This window comes from Lutra lutra, chromosome 2, assembly GCF_902655055.1.
Source record: "Lutra lutra chromosome 2, mLutLut1.2, whole genome shotgun sequence".
NCBI classification, from domain to species: Eukaryota; Metazoa; Chordata; class Mammalia; order Carnivora; family Mustelidae; genus Lutra; species Lutra lutra.
The window spans coordinates 182205819-182224314 of record NC_062279.1 but is presented as its reverse complement, the minus strand read 5'-3'; the positions used below and the strand labels follow the sequence as shown (position 1 = coordinate 182224314).

The 18496-nt window shown below is 43.1% G+C and overlaps 1 protein-coding gene across 2 annotated transcripts in view; it reads left to right on the top strand.

Moving 5' to 3' along the window:
- TXK (TXK tyrosine kinase) overlaps window positions 1-9527 on the top strand; it is a 61394-nt gene extending 51867 nt beyond the window's left edge. For both annotated transcript variants that reach the window (XM_047719234.1, XM_047719233.1), the window contains 4 exons: window positions 1198-1262; window positions 3476-3594; window positions 5044-5201; window positions 7938-9527. In XM_047719234.1, the coding sequence (XP_047575190.1) occupies window positions 1198-1262; window positions 3476-3594; window positions 5044-5201; window positions 7938-8006 (411 nt within the window). In that variant the 3' untranslated portion in view covers window positions 8007-9527. The remainder of the gene's footprint in view (window positions 1-1197; window positions 1263-3475; window positions 3595-5043; window positions 5202-7937) is intronic.
- Window positions 9528-18496: the final 8969 nt, after the last annotated feature.

Sequence of the window (18496 nt, the reverse complement as noted above, 5' to 3'; positions counted from 1 at the left end):
TTCAAGGGGCAGCCGACATTCAGAACCGCTGCTCCAGAGGTGGACGGCCTGGGTTGAAATTTGGCCTTTGTTTCTTACTAGCTGTGTGATGTTGGGCAAACTAGTCAGCTAGGACCCGGTATGAATTGTACCTTCCTCCTGTGGGCTTGTTGGGAGGAGTACATGAACTACTACATGTGAGCACTTACAGTCGCTCCTGGCATTATAGAGGAACTCAGCAATGCTATTCCATAGCGATAGCCTTTCCATACCCATTGGGACCACCACTCTGTGTCCCTCAAAGCACGTTTCCCAGGCTCCAGCACGTAGTAGCTATTACACAAATTTTTGAAGGGATGAATACAGCATTAATTCCCCTGAGCTTAGTTTTCTAGTCTCTGCGGCTCGGTCTTTCTTGACCTGATTGGATTAGAGAGCAGAGATTAGAATTCAAAACTTCGTTGGGTGATGGTCCTGGTCATTCTCTTTGCTCCAAGTGGCTTTTCTCAGATTCCCCCCATCCTGGGTTTCTTCCTCCGTTCCCTTCTTTTGCGTTCTGTTTTATCCATCTTTATGCTGTTTAAAATCTGCCAGCGAAGCCTGAGTCTTTTCCCCGTCAAGGGCTTAGCTTGTGGCTTGGCTTGGAGATCGTTGCTAGTATTTGTCAAAATCTTCCAAACTGGCTCCTTCTGGCTTACCATTTTAAGTTTTAAGTGTTTTTGTTTTTAGACTAACTGAAGTTCATATCAGCTTAGAAGAGAAAAAAATCTATCAAACTGTTGAATTACATGATGCTCAATAACCAATTCAATGATTTTCTTTGATGAAACTCTCTGAAAATGGATTATTTTGGCCTCACATACGTGGTCTTTGCATTATTTAAAAACACATGCTCTTTTCAATGCTGGGGTTCATCGTTTAACGTCTCTTGATATAGTCTTCCTATTTATCAAAGATACTTGTTGAGAGGGATTAAAAACTTTTAAAGGAAAAATATTAAAATTGCTTTTTACTTTTTGTTATTTCTTTGAAGAATCCTTAAAATCCATCGTGAGGGCAGATATACTGAGTCATACATAGTATTGCAGGTATTACCCGGAAAACATGGCTGCTCATAGAGAAGTCACGTGGGGCCCCAAATACAGTAAGGAAAAGGCAAATAGAAACTCTTTAAAGAAAGACGATATTCAAATGTGGATTCTTTTCTTCTTTCCATAGGCAGCAAGGAATTGTCTGGTCAGTGCTGCAAGTATAGTAAAAATATCGGACTTCGGAATGACGAGGTACAATATATACAATTTTTTTTTTTTTACTCATAAGAGGGAATCTTACATCTGTCTACTAACAAACCAAAGATGTCAAGAGCATTGCTTTTTTTTTTCCTGGGGAATATCTTGATATGGTTGCTTGGCCTGTTGCCCTGCTTTGAATTTTAGGACATAACCCAATGTTAGCTGTGAGGTAAATGGGTGCTTTGAACTATTCTTTGGATCTTCTTTTCAGTTACGCAGGCATAAATTAAAAATTTTCAAAATGTCTCAAACTACTCATCAGATGCATGAGGTTGAGGAAAAAAGTTTCTGTGATATATGTGTATTTCTGAAAGATAAAAGGATACATTTGTTTAGCTCTGACTTTTCCATGCCATTGTCATGCATGTCTATGATCAAGTGTAGTGGTTGACTCTAAGACTACGACTCAAGTGCGGAAAATCTAACCTCATTTTCTGAAACACAATGCCATTCCCTCAGGTTGCCAAAAGTTCAATGCCTATGAATCCAGGATATCTCTCTGACTCACTTCAGGGTCAAATTCAAATTCTGTATGTCTTCTTCTCTGAATGACTTCTTCTCTGTATGACCTCATGGGGTTATGTAGTGGAGAGGGCATGTCTGGTCCTTGTTGTTAGCCACTGACAACTGGTACCCTTGCAGCAAACATCCTCCTGTTTTGTCCTTGGCTGGACATCTGCGTAGGTGGCTGCTGACTCATCCCCAATCTCTACTGCAAGATGTTGTCATTCTGGCATTCTCCATGATTAGAAACCCCCTGGAGCTATCCAAGGTCCTATTTGCTTAGACACATCCACAGCTATTGGCCTTCAGGAATCTTTTTGCTTTTCTTGGGGCTTGACCTGGGGAAGAGGCACAGGCTCTGTTTTGCTCTTGAATCCCAGCAACCTATTATGGGGACTTCTTTTCCTGCCATGTAAGGGGGGTAGTGCTTGTAGGGTGCAGGGGACAGGACCCTGCCTCAGTCACCCACTACTGTCTAATACTCCTCCTCTTGCCCCTTGTTCTCTCCCACCTCCCAGCTCCCTCTGGAGGGAGTCTTCAATGCTAGAGGGGATGGATGGTGGGGGGAGGATATCACTCTTATTTATGAGTCTTTCTCCCCAATATTTTATTAACAGCTCAGTCCTCCTCCTGCTGTGGAAAGCTGAGACTTTTGAAACTCAAAAGCTATGAAAAATGGCTCTTTCTCTTTTGTTTTCTATTAGTCACTCTTTCCCTCAGTAGGATGACTTCTGGTGCAATAAAGCAGTTAAAGGTGGGGTGTGGTAGGGTGCGTGGGGGAAAAAAAAAAGAGAGAGTGTGAGGAAGCGCTAATTAATTCAAAGCTACCGTACTGCACACTTGGCTACAGGTTAGTCATCATTCTTCTCTCCAGATTCTTCTCCCCAGATTCCCTTACTTGGATGTTTCTGCCTACAAGTCTCACAAGAGAGAGGGTTTAATATTTTTGTAGTTTTTAGAAGGGGGTCATAGTTATTACTGATTTCATATAGGGCCATTTTAATGCATTGGACATTTTTCACATCAAATGTATTATGTTCAGTATGCTTATTCCCCCTTTTCTCTGACTCACAAAACACATATGCATGAAGAAAAAAGTTAGACATCCCACTTTGAACTTGTTATTTGCCATATATACATATTCTTTTAATTTCCTTTTTATAACCCTGGTTGTTAGAGCACTCAGCATGTTCCTTTGCAGAATTAAGAATTTGTCATAACCAAAATTATCAGTGGGTTCCTGATTTCAATCCGTTTTGGATTGAAGAATTGTTCTGGTTTTCTGAGAACCAAATAAACCCAACTGAGGCTTGGTTTGGGGAGGAATCACTGTATAGGATACTTTCCCATTTTGGTAACAAGAAGAGAAACTTTTAGAGGTAAAAATATTTCTCTTTTAAAGATTATTTATTTATTTGAGGGGGAGAGAGAAAGATTGAGTTGGTAGGGGGAGGGGCAGGAGGAGAGGGAGATAGAATCCTCAAGCAGGCTCCCTGCTGAGCAGGGAGCCCAACAGGGGGCTCAATCCCGGGACCCTGAGATCACGACCTGAACCAAAATCAAGAATCGACTGCTTAGCCTGTTAAACCACCCAGGCACCCCTGGTTTCTTTTTTAGAATTTAAAGTAGACTAATGGGGTTTGAATTAAGTAGAACTTGGAGATAATTAGCACAATGTGCTTTGAATCTAATGACCTTAGGTACGTTTTGGATGATGAATATATCAGTTCTTCTGGAGCCAAATTCCCCATCAAGTGGTCCCCTCCTGAAGTTTTTCATTTCAACAAGTACAGCAGCAAATCTGATGTCTGGTCATTTGGTGAGTAAATTTGATATTTATTTGATGGAGATTGATTTAATAAAATGCCAATATTTTTTAAGCTTTGATTTCTTCGCATGATGTGGCATTCTAGAAAGGTCTTCTTATAACTATGCTTCTGTCTTAAGTGTTCTAAGCACAACCAGACTGTCTTTGCAACTGATACCATTCACCTTCTTATATAAGCCTACCATGAGGATCTTATCCTTTCCCAATGAGCATTTGCAGGAAAACTGTAACAGAGAGTCTACTGATCTAGAAAACAAATGCAGCCATCTTTTTTAACACCACAGAGACTTGCCAGGAAAATAGATCTAAGGTATCACTGAATTTCGAGTGTAATTAATCAACTTCATTTCTAACTGCTAAGCAACACCACTGAATTTACTTCATTACCTTCTGATTTTGTGGAATTTAGATGTTGGCCTCCTTGGGAACTGTCAATTGGAGTTTATATTGTGTAACGTTCTTCATCGAGAAAGAGATGTTGTAGACCCCTGTCAAGTGGAGTCTGCTCTTTGAGTTGATTTTCAAAAAGTGGCAGTCAGTTTGTAATAAGCTATTTATTCTATTTTGCCCAGACCTCACTGGATAGCTTCTTGGGTTTGGAGAGACCTCTGCACCTTCAGAAGTGTGTGAATTTTATTGTCCACATAAGATTAAACTTGTATCATTGATCTCATTAGCTCTCCACTGACTTTTGGTAGTTTCAGCAGGTGACATTTTATGTTCTACGGGAGAGCAGTCAAGTTGTGAGATGAACAATCAGCAGCATAGTGTTGGTTCATGTGGTTACAGAGCAATTAGAATTTCTGAGTTTTACCTGACCACTTGTCTCTATCACCCACAGGACAGTGAGCTGCTTGAGCCCATGGACTGGTTTCTGGAGTCTTCTGGCTCTAGCATCTGCCTGGTCTTTAATCAATACATAATACATTTTCTTAGAATAAGTGAATAATTAAATGAAGTTCAAATGGGAACCTTGAGGGAGTTTCACTAATCAACCAGTCAACGATTATAGAACATAAGCCCCTGCTAGATATTCTGTTCTACCCAGCAGTCTCATCTCTCAGTGGGAAGAGGAAAACACGTGCCTTCTATTGGCTGGCCACACAATTCTGTCATTTTTCTATGGAATGGCAGAGAGGCCTGTTGATTTCAGGATGTGAAGACAGGAACATACTTAGGAATGACAATGCTGGCAGCATTTTCTTTCACTTGGGAGGCGGTCAAGACCAATGGAAAAGAAAGGCATTGTTTCCACTTGGAATATTTTCAGGTTGTAGGCTGTTCGAAAATGAAGACACACGTGGTCCAATTCCTAGATAGAACTGCTCTCATTCTGGGTGATTATAATTCAAAAGCTGAAAGAGAAAAATAAGGCCTTGCAGTTTGAAACAGTTGTTTCAGTTTCAAGTAACCTCTTGTTTACATGCATTTCATGTGTAGGAGTTTTGATGTGGGAAGTGTTCACAGAAGGAAAAATGCCGTTTGAGAATAAGTCAAATTTGCAAGTCGTGGAAGCCATTTCTCAAGGCTTCCGGCTGTACCGTCCTCAACTGGCCCCAATGTCCGTCTATGAAGTCATGTACAGCTGTTGGCACGAGGTGAGTGCTTCTTCCTCTCCAGAGAAGGTTGGCAGCCCCAGCATCTGAGAACAGACCTGAGTGGGACAAACATGACCCAGGACTCCACCAGGGCAGGAAAAGGAATCTGTTTCTTGATCAGAATCCCCAAGAGCCAGAAGGGCTATTTCTTTCTTTCTTTCTTTTTTTTTTTTTTAAAGATTTTATTTATTTGACAGATAGAGATCACAAGTAGGCAGAGAGGCAGGCAGAGAGAGAGGAGGAAGCAGGCTCCCCGCTGAGCAGAAAGCCCGATGCGGGGCTTGATCCCAGGACCCTGGGATCATGACCTGAGCCAAAGGCAAAGGCTTTAACCCACTGAGCCACCCAGGAGCCCCAAGAAGGGCTATATCTATATGAAACCCCCACTATGGAGTCATCAACCCATTTTGTTTTTAACCATGGCCATTCATCTGAGGAATTCAGAGCCTTTTTCAAATCTTCTCTGTCTGAGATTGGTTCCCCCCGAAACTCTTGATGTGACTAGAGCCTCAGCAGTGAGATGTTTCACTCCCTTTGACAACCGGTGGGTAGAAACTAAGGGTAGAGTCAGGTTTGGTAAATGTCTACATGGAAAGAGAAGGATGTTTGTATTTACTTCATTCTGCTATAAGTTGTCTTGCTTTTCCAAGGCTAATTCTAGTGGGTTTCATCTCTTTTTTGGCACTTCAGACTCCTAATAGATTAGGAATAAAGGCAGAAAGTGTGCCCTGAACTTGTAATTAGGAAATTCTCTTGGGGTGGGGGGTGGGGGTGTCAATCCAGCTTTTCTTTCTCTCGGAATGCCAACACTTAAAAATAAAGCCAGACATGTCCCGTCTTCTCTGGGCACAGACCCAACTCACGTCTCCCCTTCATATCAGACTCCCCTGTGACTGTTGACAGCTTTCTCCTTCCAGCTGACAGTGTCCGTGGAGAAAAAACCCACAGTGGGATGAGGCGTTTCCTCCCGGTTGAAAAAGAAATCACTTGGTTCACAATCTACAAACACTGAAACACTCAGTATTTCAAGAGCCATGTAGTTGTTCACATTTTAGAGACGTATTAATTTTATAAAGATCCTTGATGTCTGAAAATATTTTACATATAGTGAACTGCTCTGCAAGGAAATCTTAAAAGATAGGCAGATGTTAAGTGAGCTGTTAGTAGCAAATGGCTGTCTTAAGAGCTTCTTAGCAATAACAGCGTGGAGAGCTTAGAAAGATATATTGCCTATGGAACAATAGACATGTACAGGTGCATAAAATATAATAGTTATTAAGATTTCATTTATCTCTGGAGAGGAAACAGAAAAGGGAGTAAATCGGAGGCTGTCAGGAGGCCCGAGTAAATGATGTCGGTCTCAAATCATGGTCAGAGCATGGATTAAAACAATGTTTTTGGTTATGCCGATTTATTTGTTTGCAAAAGGTAATTTGCCTACAACTTTTTAAGGTAATCTAAATGCCCTAAGTGCTTAGGCACCTTTAAATTTATTTTATATTTTTAAAAAGATTTTTATTTATTTGACTGAGAGAGACGCAGTGAGAGAGGGAACACAAGCAGGGGGAGTGGGAGAGGGAGAAGCACACCTCCCGCTGAGCAGGGAAGCGGGGCTGGATCCCAGGACCCTGGGATCATGATCTGAGCCAAAGGCAGACACTTAATAACTGAGCCACCCAGATGCCCCAGGTACCTTTAAATTTAAATGTGATTAGATTATCTTTCACACACACACACACACACACACACATGCACACACGCACACATACACGCTGACACACACATACTGTTTCATAGGCTCTACTACCTGCAGAATGTCAGCCTTCTCTAAAAACTCCAGAAATTATTCCTGAAACCTCAAGGAGAACTCAAATGTGTGTTTCCACACCCTTCAGCTTGGTCCTTTCCACTGGGCCCCTCTGTTTAGGAAGCACTAAGGGTGGTGTCTCCCCACAAACTCTGCTGCCAGTGGTCTTCGAGAGAATGTGGCTACCACAGGTGGTTCTGTTTCCCGTGGATTTTAAAGATGCCAACAGTGTCGTCTTTTCCTCCACATGGAGCCAAACCCAAACCCACATCCCACAGTGAAATAGGAAAAATGTTCTAATCCTTGTGTCTGTGACCGGGGCTTTTGTTGACTGAGCCTTAAGATAGCACAGAGGGACCTGCAAAGTCCCTTACAAAAACATGCCTTTTGCTTTCTGACTGAAATCCTTCTTTCTCCAGGGGAGCAAGTCTAGTGAATAACGGGGCAAAGCCTGAGAGCCTGAAAGTCTGGGTGCCCATTCTCTCCCAGCTCTTCTGTACCCCATGCCTATCAAGGCATCCAAATAGATCTCTAGGGCAGTGCCGTCCAACGGAACTTTCTGTGGTGATGCAACTGTGTTATGTCTGCGCTATCCAATATGGTGCTCATGCCCGGCTATTGAAGAACTGAAAAGTGGCCATTGTGACAGAGAACAGAACTTAAAAATGTATTTAATTTTAACAATTTAAACCGAAATGGCCTCAGGTATCTCGTGTTTGCAGCTAAAGTTGTTTTGGCAGCGCTCTGTACTCTTAAAATTTCACTCATGCTTCCCTCAACTACCAGGCATGCCCAGTGTGTCAGCCCAGATAACTTTCTCTTCCATCTGTGGAGAATCGGCCTGGATCCAGGTCCCTGCCAGCGTGTTTCAGAGCTGGTATCTGAGCGACTTTCAGGCTGAGCTGACCATCTCTGTTTTTCTTTTCCAGAAACCTAAAGGCCGCCCTACATTTGCTGAGTTGCTGCAGGTTCTCACAGAGATTGCGGAAACCTGGTGACCCGAACGGAATGGCAACCCAGAGGATCATCTTGCAAAATTACCACAAAAGGAAATCCTGTGTGCGGTCACTGATGATGAACACCTTCCTTTAGAGTTGCTGACTCTTGAAAACAGTGCAGAGATCACCGGCTTTTCAAACTTTAAAATTTAAGAATATCCTGGCAGTCATTTTTCCACATGGATGTTGGAGAGGGACTTCCAAACTCTCTTTTTTTTCCTGTCCTATTTGTATCCCAAATGTGAAGAAAGGACAAATGCTCCATAACATTCTTCTTAGTGGCTGCTTCTCATGAAAGTAGCCCTGAGAACCGCTTAAGGGTAGATGAAAACATGACGCGTTACAGGGCTGAGGAAATTTTTTTTGGGAAGAGGAGTGACATTCCTTACTTCAGTTACTTGCTAAAGTGAAGACATTCTGCTAACTCATGGATTAAAGGAGCCTTCTCTGCAGAATTTAATGCTTCTGAGCTATACAGATCTTTGTGGAAAATACCCCTTTACAAGCCACGTGAATGTGAACATTCTTAAACTGTCTTTTATAATCTTCCTTATGTTATTTAAAAAATTGGTTTTGCACATATCTGATTATTTTGGAGATAATTTCTTATATTCCAGTTTTTTTTTTTTTAATAATATAGGCATGGAGCCCAACTCGAGGCTTGAACTCATGAACCCCAAGATCAAGTTTTGACCTGAGCTAAAATCAAGAGTGTGACACTTAATCAACTGAGCCACCCAGGTGCCCCATGGTGTTCCAGTTTTAAACACTGTGAAAACAAAGTTCTTTGAACAGGACCTGGTGACTTTCCTATTTCCAGCAATACCCATTGTCAGGGTCCATTCAGAACCTGAATTCCAATGCTAAAATTTCATACTTTGTGTGAAATTGAACAGTTTTGAAGACCTTGTTTTTAATGTGCAATGTATCTGTTTTATTTTATTTTCCTCATAGTGTAAAAGAATGCTTATTGCACAGTTAGGTAAAGAAAAGTTATATGTTTTGAAGATTTCATATCTTTTTTAAGTTAAAGTCTTAAAAAATTTTTTTTGAGTTTAGTTGAGATACAGTGTGATATTAATTTCAGGTGTGCAACATAGTAATCCAACATCTCTGTGTGTTCTGCTGTACTCACAAAGGTAGCTACCATCTGTCACCATATAATGCTATTACAGTATCATTGACTATATTCTCTACGCTGTGCTTTTTAGTCTCGTGATTTATTTATTCCGTAACTGGAAGTCTGTATCCCCCACTCCCCTTCACCCATTTTGCCCATTCCCCTGTCCCCTTCCCTATGACAACCATCAATTCATTCTCTATATTTATGGGTCTGATTTTGCAAGAAGCCTCATTTTGTTGGAGAAATTTCCTCCAGTATCTTTTTAGAGGATGACTTTTTTTTTTTTTTTCCCATAAGAACAAGAGGAGGCGAAAACAAGATATCCAACTGTTACCTCAAGCTCTGTTATTTCCGAAGTCCAGGACTTTGAGTTCAAGACAAAGTAAGCGTAGTCATAATTAAACCTTAATTTCTCATGCATTGTTTGTAGAAGGGATTGGAAATTTATCTTTATCATTGTGAGTGCTTCAGAATTCCCATTGGAAGAAGGGGGTGGCCAAAAGCACTAATGTTCTCACCGTAGGGTTTCACAATGGGAAATGGGAGCCTAGCCTTTGTACACTGTCCCTCCCTGTGTCATGGTTCTGCATTATATTCTCATTAGAATTTAAGTGGCTGGCTGGTAGTAGTTGTGACTTTTAAGTCATATTTCCCCACGGCAAAAATGATACATCTGAATATCTGTGGTACTCAGTCAACGCGCACTGAAATAATGAGCATCAGGTACGAGATGTTCAACTCTTGACAATTCTAGCGGTACTCTCAGAAATATTTGTATGAGACCCTGTGTTGTTTCTGAGACTATCATACCGCTCTTCCTCATGACTATGGGAGGTGAGACAGGGCTCCTACTACTGAGACCTGAGTTCAAGTGAGATAGGCCAAAATTTAGTGCAAGAGGGCATGAGACTATCCAACAGCAAAAGCCAAGGCCAGGGGAAAGGTTAACGTTATGACAAACAGAAAACCCGAACATTGAAAAGTTAGGGTCGACTGCAGAGCAGCTGCCATCAGTGCAATGCAGGGAGACAGAATACAGATCAAGAACGAGTCCAGAGATAAGTCATTGCTGGAGGTCAGATGGCAGCCGCTGGCCCATCTAAGAGCATACGTTGGGAGTGGTAGGCAAGCTCTCGCCCTTGATGATTTGACGCTTCTGGAAAGTTTGAGATACCAAGAAACAATAGTAAACGGAGCTATCATGTCTGTAACTGAGGCTCCAGATAATGTGTGAATTTGGAATGTCTTTTTTTTTTTTTTAAAGATTTTATTTACTTGAGAGAGAGCGAGAATGAGCAGGGGGAGAGGGAGAGAGGAAGGGAGAAGCAGACTCTGCTGAACAGGGAGCCTAATGTGAGTCTTGATCCCAAGACTCTGAGATCATGACCTGAGCCGAAGGCACACACCTAACTGACGGAGCCACCCAGGTGACCCCAGAATGTCTTCAAACAGAGATTCATCATTCTTCGTCTAGCAGAAGAAAAAATTTCTTAATAAAAGGAAAAGAAAAGAAAAAATTTCGTTAAAGAAGTAGTCACACAACGTCTCCTTGGAAGGGAACTTTGTGTTGCAACCAATCTTAGTATTCGTTATTGATAGGAGTTTTCTGTGGATAGCTTACACAGTTTGGCGTGAGACAGTGCAATAAACAACCCTGGATAAGAAATGAACGGGGAGTTTAGGGGTTGGTTATGAGGGAGAGCCATTAAAAAGAGAAGACGGAGTCAAAGGAGAGAGGGGAAGTCCAGAATAAAGGGAAGGAATTTGGAGGCCAGGAATAGAATATGTTCAGTGTAAATACTCACTCGGCAAGAACAGCCAAAGGATTTTTTTTCCTTAATAAAATTAAGGAAATTTTATTTCCTTAATTTTGGTCCCACTATTGTCTTGGGAACATGTTTGATCAGCAATCAAATGCACGTGATATGACGATAGCATTTGATCCAGCACGATGTTTTCTCAGCTCTTTAGAGAGACTCAGGACAGAGAAGGGCACGCACGACCCTTCTGTTTCAATGAAACCTCCCAGTGCATAGAGGCTTGGGTCCCTCCTCACCCATCTGGAGTGTGTCTGATTGCTGGTGATGAGGCCATGGTGTGTGGAGTTCGTCTTTAAACAAAGAAGCTTCTCTCTTGGTTTCCCACTGGTCCTGTAGGCCTACAACTCACAGGTCTCCCAGCTCACGTGCTGTCTCAGAGATCAGAGATTTTCACAGTGCACTGAACACACGTCCAGCCCGGAGACCCAGCATTCCCAACTGATCTTGGGACATACTCAAGAGACTGTGCTCTTCAAGTGCTGTTTAAAGGGAAACCTGATGGGGCGCCTGGGTGGCTCAGTGGGTTAAGCCGCTGCCTTCGGCTCAGGTCATGATCTCAGGGTCCTGGGATCGAGCCCCACATCGGGCTCTCTGCTCAGCAGGGAGCCTGCTTCCTCCTCTCTCTGCCTGCCTCTCTGCCTGCTTGTGATCTCTCTCTGTCAAATAAATAAATAAAATCTTTAAAAAAAAAATAAAGGGAAACCTGAAATCCTCTCAGGCAGGTCTAGGTCTGGGAGAAAAAGGTACACAAATCACGTGTATATAGCTTAGTTTTCATAAAGTGAGTAGATCTGTGTAACTAACACTCAGATCTAGAAATGATACATTCCAGAATTCCAGAATCCATTCTTGTTTCCTATTCAAGTCATTAATCCAATAGTGATCAATATCCCCATTCCAACCTCATGGATTAGTGTGGGCGTTTTTGAACTTTATGTACTTTTTGAACTTATGAACTTTATGTGAAATCCAATGGTATGTACTCTTTCATGCCTGGCTTCTTTCACTTAATATGTTTGTTGAATTCACCCATGTTGTATGTAGTTGTACATCAGCAGTTCTCTGTCCGTAGAGTCTTCTGTTGTATAATTACATCACAGACTAACTATCTGTTCTACTCTCGATGGATATTTGTGTTGTTTCTGGTTTTTGTCTACTAAGGTCGGTGCTGCTATGAACGTCATTCTCCATGTTCAATGGTGAAAATATGAGTGTATCTCTGTTATGTATACACTTAGGAGTGAAATTGCAGGGCAAAAAGTATGCGTATGTTCAGCTTTTGTAAATAGTGCCAAGCAGTGTTCTACGTGGACATTACTGAGGACATAACCAGTATCAGTGTGTGAACATTCCAGTTGTTTCATGTCCTCAGTAGTATTTGGAATTGTCTTGCTCATTACAATAGCCAAAGGATTTTTATGGGCAATGATGTCACATAATTACTTTCTTTTTTTTTTTTAAGATTTTATTTATTTGGCAGAGCGAGATCACAAGTAGGGAGAGAGGCAGGCAGAAAGAGAAGGGGAAGCAGGCTTCCTGCTGAGCAGAGAGGCTGATGTGGGCTCGATCCCAGGACCTCGAGATCATGACCTGAACTGAAGGCAGAGGCCCAACCCACTGAGCCACCCAGGCACCCCACATATTTACTTTTAAGTTGTTTGTTGTGTTGCAATGTAATCTCTGTCCTTCATTCTTTGCTGTCCACACAGCAGTAGGCTCCATGCACAACCCCAAATAAGTAGTATTTGAGAGGATTCAAGGGATTTGGGGTGACACAAAAGGAAAAATATTAAAGATGTAATGCAGAGAAGGGGAATCTGATAGAAGCAAGAACTTGGGGCGCCTGGGTGGCTCAGTGCGTTAAGCCTCTGCCTTCAGCTCGGGTCATGATCTCAGGGTCTTGGGATCGAGCCCCGCATTGAGCTCTCTGCTCATTGGGGAGCCTGCTTCCTCCTCTCTCTCTGCTTGACTCTCTGCCTAGTTATGATCTCTGTCTGTCAAATAAATAAATAAAATCTTTAAAAAAGAAAAAAATTTAAAAAAAAGAAGCAAGAACTTGGATCTGGAGATATTATGAAAGATCTGAGTTTCTCATTGTGTGTGGGATAAACACACACAAACACACACCACATGGCTATTTGTCCCTCTGATTTCTTTCCAGGGAGTGGGGGCCTTATTAAATGAAAGTTCTGATTTGATAAGAAATTTGATAGGCTTGGAGCACCTGGGTGGCTCAGTGGGTTAAACCCTCTACCTTCAGCTCAGGTCATGATCCCAGCGTCCTGGGATCGAGCCCCACATCGGACTCACTGCTTAGCAGGGAGCCTGCTTCCCCCCCCCCCCCACCGTCTCTGCCTGCCTCTCTGCCTACTTGTGATCTCTGTCTGTGAAATTAAAAAAAGAAAAAGAAATTTGATAGGTTTGACTAAATAAATTTAAGGGTAGGCATCAGAAATGGATGCATGGCTTGACATATGGAGAAACTGGAGATGGAGGGGAGAGGAGAGAAGCAGATAAAAGAACTGGAAGGAGGACGTTGCCTGATGGCAGTGGGAGACTTGGGGGAGCAGGAATATCTGCCATCTTGTGTTGTCCCATCCCTGTAACCCCAGCCATTCCTTAGAGTCAACTGGACTCATGAATGCTGAGCATGGTGTAATTTTCACATCTGGTTTTATGTGGTACAGGCAGCACCTGGGAAGAAGAAGAAGAAGAAACTGGGTGAGGGGGCAGAAGAAACTGTAAGCATATAAACCCCCAGGGAACTTGTCCCAATCTGGGGAAAAGCTTTTGTTATGTACAGGTGCAACTACAACTGCTACACTGAAGATTGAACTTGATTTTCAGGATGGAAACCCCTAACACCTGGTTACAAACACTTAACTTCAAGAGCAACCTGGATAACTGGGAGAATCAAGGAGTGCTTATCTGGGTGCTGGCCGCATTGGTGGGAAAATCCCACATACATGGTGTGGGATGCGGGAGAGAATGTGTAACAGAAGAGTATTAGCCAGTGACACATGGAGATAAGAAAAGTGCAGGCCAGGGTGGAGCCATGGCCCTGAGCCACACCCAGAGGAGAACTGCCCCAGTTCCATTGTGGAGAAGACTTGGGTGTTAAACAGGGAACCGCCTATATGCAGACACACATCCACACCTAGCCAGGGTAAATACACTGCCCAGTACTCCATGTAGAAAGTATAATATTATCTTTCTGAATCAAATTAAACCTGGTTTTGGGTCTCTCCTTTACTGTGGTTGGTAAGAGATGCCTTTTGGGAGAGATGATGTGCCTGACTCCCCAAGTTGGTGTGGGGATTCTGGAGGCCTATGTACTACACAGAGAAGGTGATGAGGGTTGAGTGGGAAGGGAGGGCTGTCCTGCCCCCATGTGTTCGGTGCCTCCTTCTCTTTCAGGTTGCAGCTGTACCTGGTCTTCTGCTTCCGTCAGACATACCAATTCCCCTCGTAGGAGTCCTCCCTGCTGATGTGGGCTCAGCCACAGAGAACGTCACCCCTGCTCCCTATAGGGCCACTGCCATTAGTGCTCAGCCTCCTTACAGATCCCCTGGCCCCTTCCCCATCCTCAGAGCTGCAGAGCTTGGGCTTTGACCGGTAGAGAATAAATGTTTTCACATTTGTTAAAATACTAAGGAAGACTTTATTCAAGATTACTGCAATAAGGGAGAGAGATGCATTTCAACTCCAAGTACAGCAAAGACAGGTGGGATGTATAGCCAGAGTGATGGGCCCAAGGATGAGGCCTAGTCAAGAAGGGGGCTCAGAGGAGCTTGACTAACGTTTGGTCAAGGAGCAACTCTTAGTCACCACCCATCACATCAGCTGCCAGTCTCAAGGAAGCCAGCCTCTCGGCCCCAGATCAACCCATTTCCTTACTTCGTTTCTAAGCTCTGGCCTCTATCTCCTCTCTTTTTGTTACATCCAGCATAATTGCCCTCATTGGGTCTAAACCTCTAAACCCAGGAAGTCTGGGTGTCCTTAGAAGCACATGTCTTTAGAATCACAATCCTGCCTCTTAATCTTCTTCTAAAGACAACAGCACTGAGGGTAAAGGTGGGGATGACAGGCTTTTCACGCTTCCTAAAGATCGGTCATGTGGTTTGGGCAAGGTGCAGACTTCCCAGGGTTTGTGCAAGGGGCAGACTCCCCAGCTGCCTCTAGAAAGTCTTTGTCCTTACTCTAGTTTTTCCAGACCAAATGTTCTTCCTCTAGTTCCAGGTTTCTCAGTCTTAGTGCTACCGATATTTTGGGCTGGTTAATTCTTTACTGTAGAAAGATATGCTGTACCCCGTTGGGTGTTCAGCATCATTGTCAGGCCTCTGCTCACTGACCTGGCAGAACATCCCTACCCCCCTAGTGAGGACGACAAAAAACAACTCAGGAACATTGACAGATGTTCCCTGGGGGACAGAATGGCCCTTAGTTAAGAACCACTGATCTAGTTACAAAAGCTTCTTGACCTGGAATTAAATTCAAGCCATAAACTTGAACTTAAAAAAAAAAAAATCACATCTTTATTTTCCCAGACCTTTAACTAAAATGTAACACTTCTTCGAATTCCAAATGTAGGCAAAACAAAACAATAAAATCCAGTTCTTTATATTAGCAGTTTTTGTGACTTTCTTACAATGTGGAAAGCTGTTATTTTCATATCATGTGAGAGCTGTTGCAGCTTTCTTAGGAGAGAATTTACATTCATCACTACTTCAAAGACATGAAGCTTTTAGAACTGTTGCTAGATCTTTTCGTTTAACTCAATGAATAAGACATACTACTGGGGCTCCTGGGTGCCTCATGTAGTCTCTGTCTCTTTCTGTCAAATAAATAAATAAAATCTTTTAAAAAAGACATATTACTAAGGCACACATATGTTTTAAAATATTTTTATAGCTTTTCCAATAAAATGGGTTACCTTATTAGCTGTATATATATGTATATATATATATTTTTTAAAGATTTTATTTATTTATTTGACAGACAGAGATCACAAGTAGGCAGAGAGGCAGGCAGAGAGAGAGGGTGAAACAGGCTCCCCGCTGAGCAGAGAGCCCCATTCGGGGCTTGATCCCAGGACCCTGGGATTATGACCTGAGCGGAAGGCAGAGGCTTAACCCACTGAGCCACCCAGGAGCCCCAGCTTCATATATTTTTATTTTATGCACTTAAAGACCTTATTCTGAGAAGGAGTATTAAAGGTTTCACCAGACTTCCAAAGTGAACTGTAGCACAAATAAATTAAGAACCTCTGTTTTGAACAGAGTTTCTGAACCTGGACCATAGGCCACTGGCCAGCTGCTTATCGTTGCTTAAACAGAAGCCCTGTGAGGATTTAGTTTGGCCATTGCTGTGGGCTGACTCCTCAATGTGCAAATCCATCCAGGCACTTTCTATCCTCAGAGCCATCTCTGTCCCCCCTCGCCAGATATTGCCAGTGTTGGTCCTCAGTACCGTTTTGCTTGACCTCTTTTTTGCTGGCCTTCTACTCCTCTGATGAGTGCAAAGGGGGCGTGATGAGTGGAGTCTCAACTGCCCCCATGTTTGGCAGCAGGGAGGGGGGCGCTGGAGAGCAACCAGCCCCTCCAACCTGCAAGGGGTCCATCTCCATATGAGCATTTCAGGCTCTCTTCTCCTCCAGAGCTCCCACACCTTGCTAGCTTGAGGGAGACAAGTGAACGAATCAAATCTCTCTGGAAGTCAAGATGTGTCCATTCTACTTCCAAAATAAGGGGTAGGGGGAAGCCCAATCCCCAAAAGACAGGGATTTTTGACCATCACCACCAGTAGGGAGGTGCTTTGGGCATCTAGCGTCTAGAGACCAGCTAAACATCATACAGTGCACAGAACTTTCCCTCACAAAGAATTATCCAGCCCCAAGTCAATAGTGCTGAGGTTGAATCAGCTGTTATTGGACCATATGACTGGTCCAGGGGTGCAGAAATTCACCATGTTGTCATAGTTCTAGCTCCCTTTCTTGGTCCTTAGTCTGCCTCCCCTCCCTCTCCTCTCTGCCCCCAGATGACAAGTGGCTGCTATAGCTACACACCTCACCTTGACACCTCATATCATCCAAAGGGAGAAAATATCTTTGTCCCTGCATTTATACCAGAGTCCCGACATTCTCTGTCACTGGATCAAAGACACATGCCTCCTTGAACATGTGTCTGCAGCTCGAGGCATGTAATGCTCTTATTGGCTTAGCCTTGGTCACATTTTCCCACAAGAGCCAGGGATGGACTCCATTGACCTGCCACCACTTGGAAATAAAAATTGTGAACTCTGGAGGGAGCCGGGCAGGGAAGCGGAAGTCACAGATCCTGGAATGATAATCAACAAATATCTGCTCTGCTCTTCCTCATTACTCCCTTGCTTTCCGGCCATTTAACACGTGGTCTACTATCTTTCTAGGAACCACTTGGAGCTGTTCAGCTATGATCCATGTTTCTTTAATGTAGATAAGCTCAAACATGATTAGTAAATTGGGGAATTTGTCTGTACTAAGTGCCAGTTGGCTGGGTTCAGTTTTCTCCAGCACTTCAATATTTTGAAATGATCTGGAGTAAGCTTTCTCACAATTAAAGAGAGAGCTTTAGCAATACATGAGGATCTCAAGAAGAAGCTGGAAAGCCCATGAAGATGCTTTCCTTTAGAGTAAGTGGGGGTGGGTTTGGTGACTTCTGTGTTAAGCCGTCTGGGAGGACTGAAAGTGTAGTGAAGAAGGTGCTTAGACTGGAGCAGTATGCCGCTTCCTTCTCACTGACCTCACTTCCTGCTACTCTGCCCTTCTCCTGTATGGCCCCTTGCACAGCCCCGCCCTGCTCATCTCAGGGGCGTTTGCACCTGCTGTTCCTGTTCCTGTTTCTGCTTCTACTGGGTATCTACCTGGCTTGCCTCCCCATGTCCTCCAGGTTCTTCTCAATGCTACTCTCTCTCGACGGCTTTCTCTAACCATCCTATTTAAAACGGTAACCCTACCATGGACATTTCCTGTCTCCCTTTTCTGAATAATTGTTCTCTATTGCTCTTAACACTATATAATAAATCACATATTTCTACTTATTTAATTAGTCTATTGTCTGTCCTCCTCCCCCTGCAACTGTAACAGTTGTGAAGTCAGGTATTTTTGTCTGTTTTGTTCTCTGCTGGATCTCCGGTCCTAGAAAAATGTACAGCACAGAATTAAGCTAAATAAATATTCATGGAATGACCCAGTGAAGAAAGAGTAGTTTGATTATCCAGAAGCTTCATCTCCCAGAGATGGAGGTCGGTCTGATAAGCAGCTCCCCTCTTGGGGTTCTGGACTAATCCATTGCTTTTCTATAACAGCCCCATAGTTGGTCTTAAGGGTTCACTTGCTTCAAGTTAGCACACTCTTTGCTTGATGACTTAAGGCCCAAGATCTGTAACAGAACAAATTTTCTTTCTTTGCAATTTGTAGACCGCTGGCCTTGGGAAATAAAGGACCAGAACATTCCGAGGTCACAGAGGCTAGCAAATCTGTTTAAGCCACCTCAACTTTCTGATGAGCC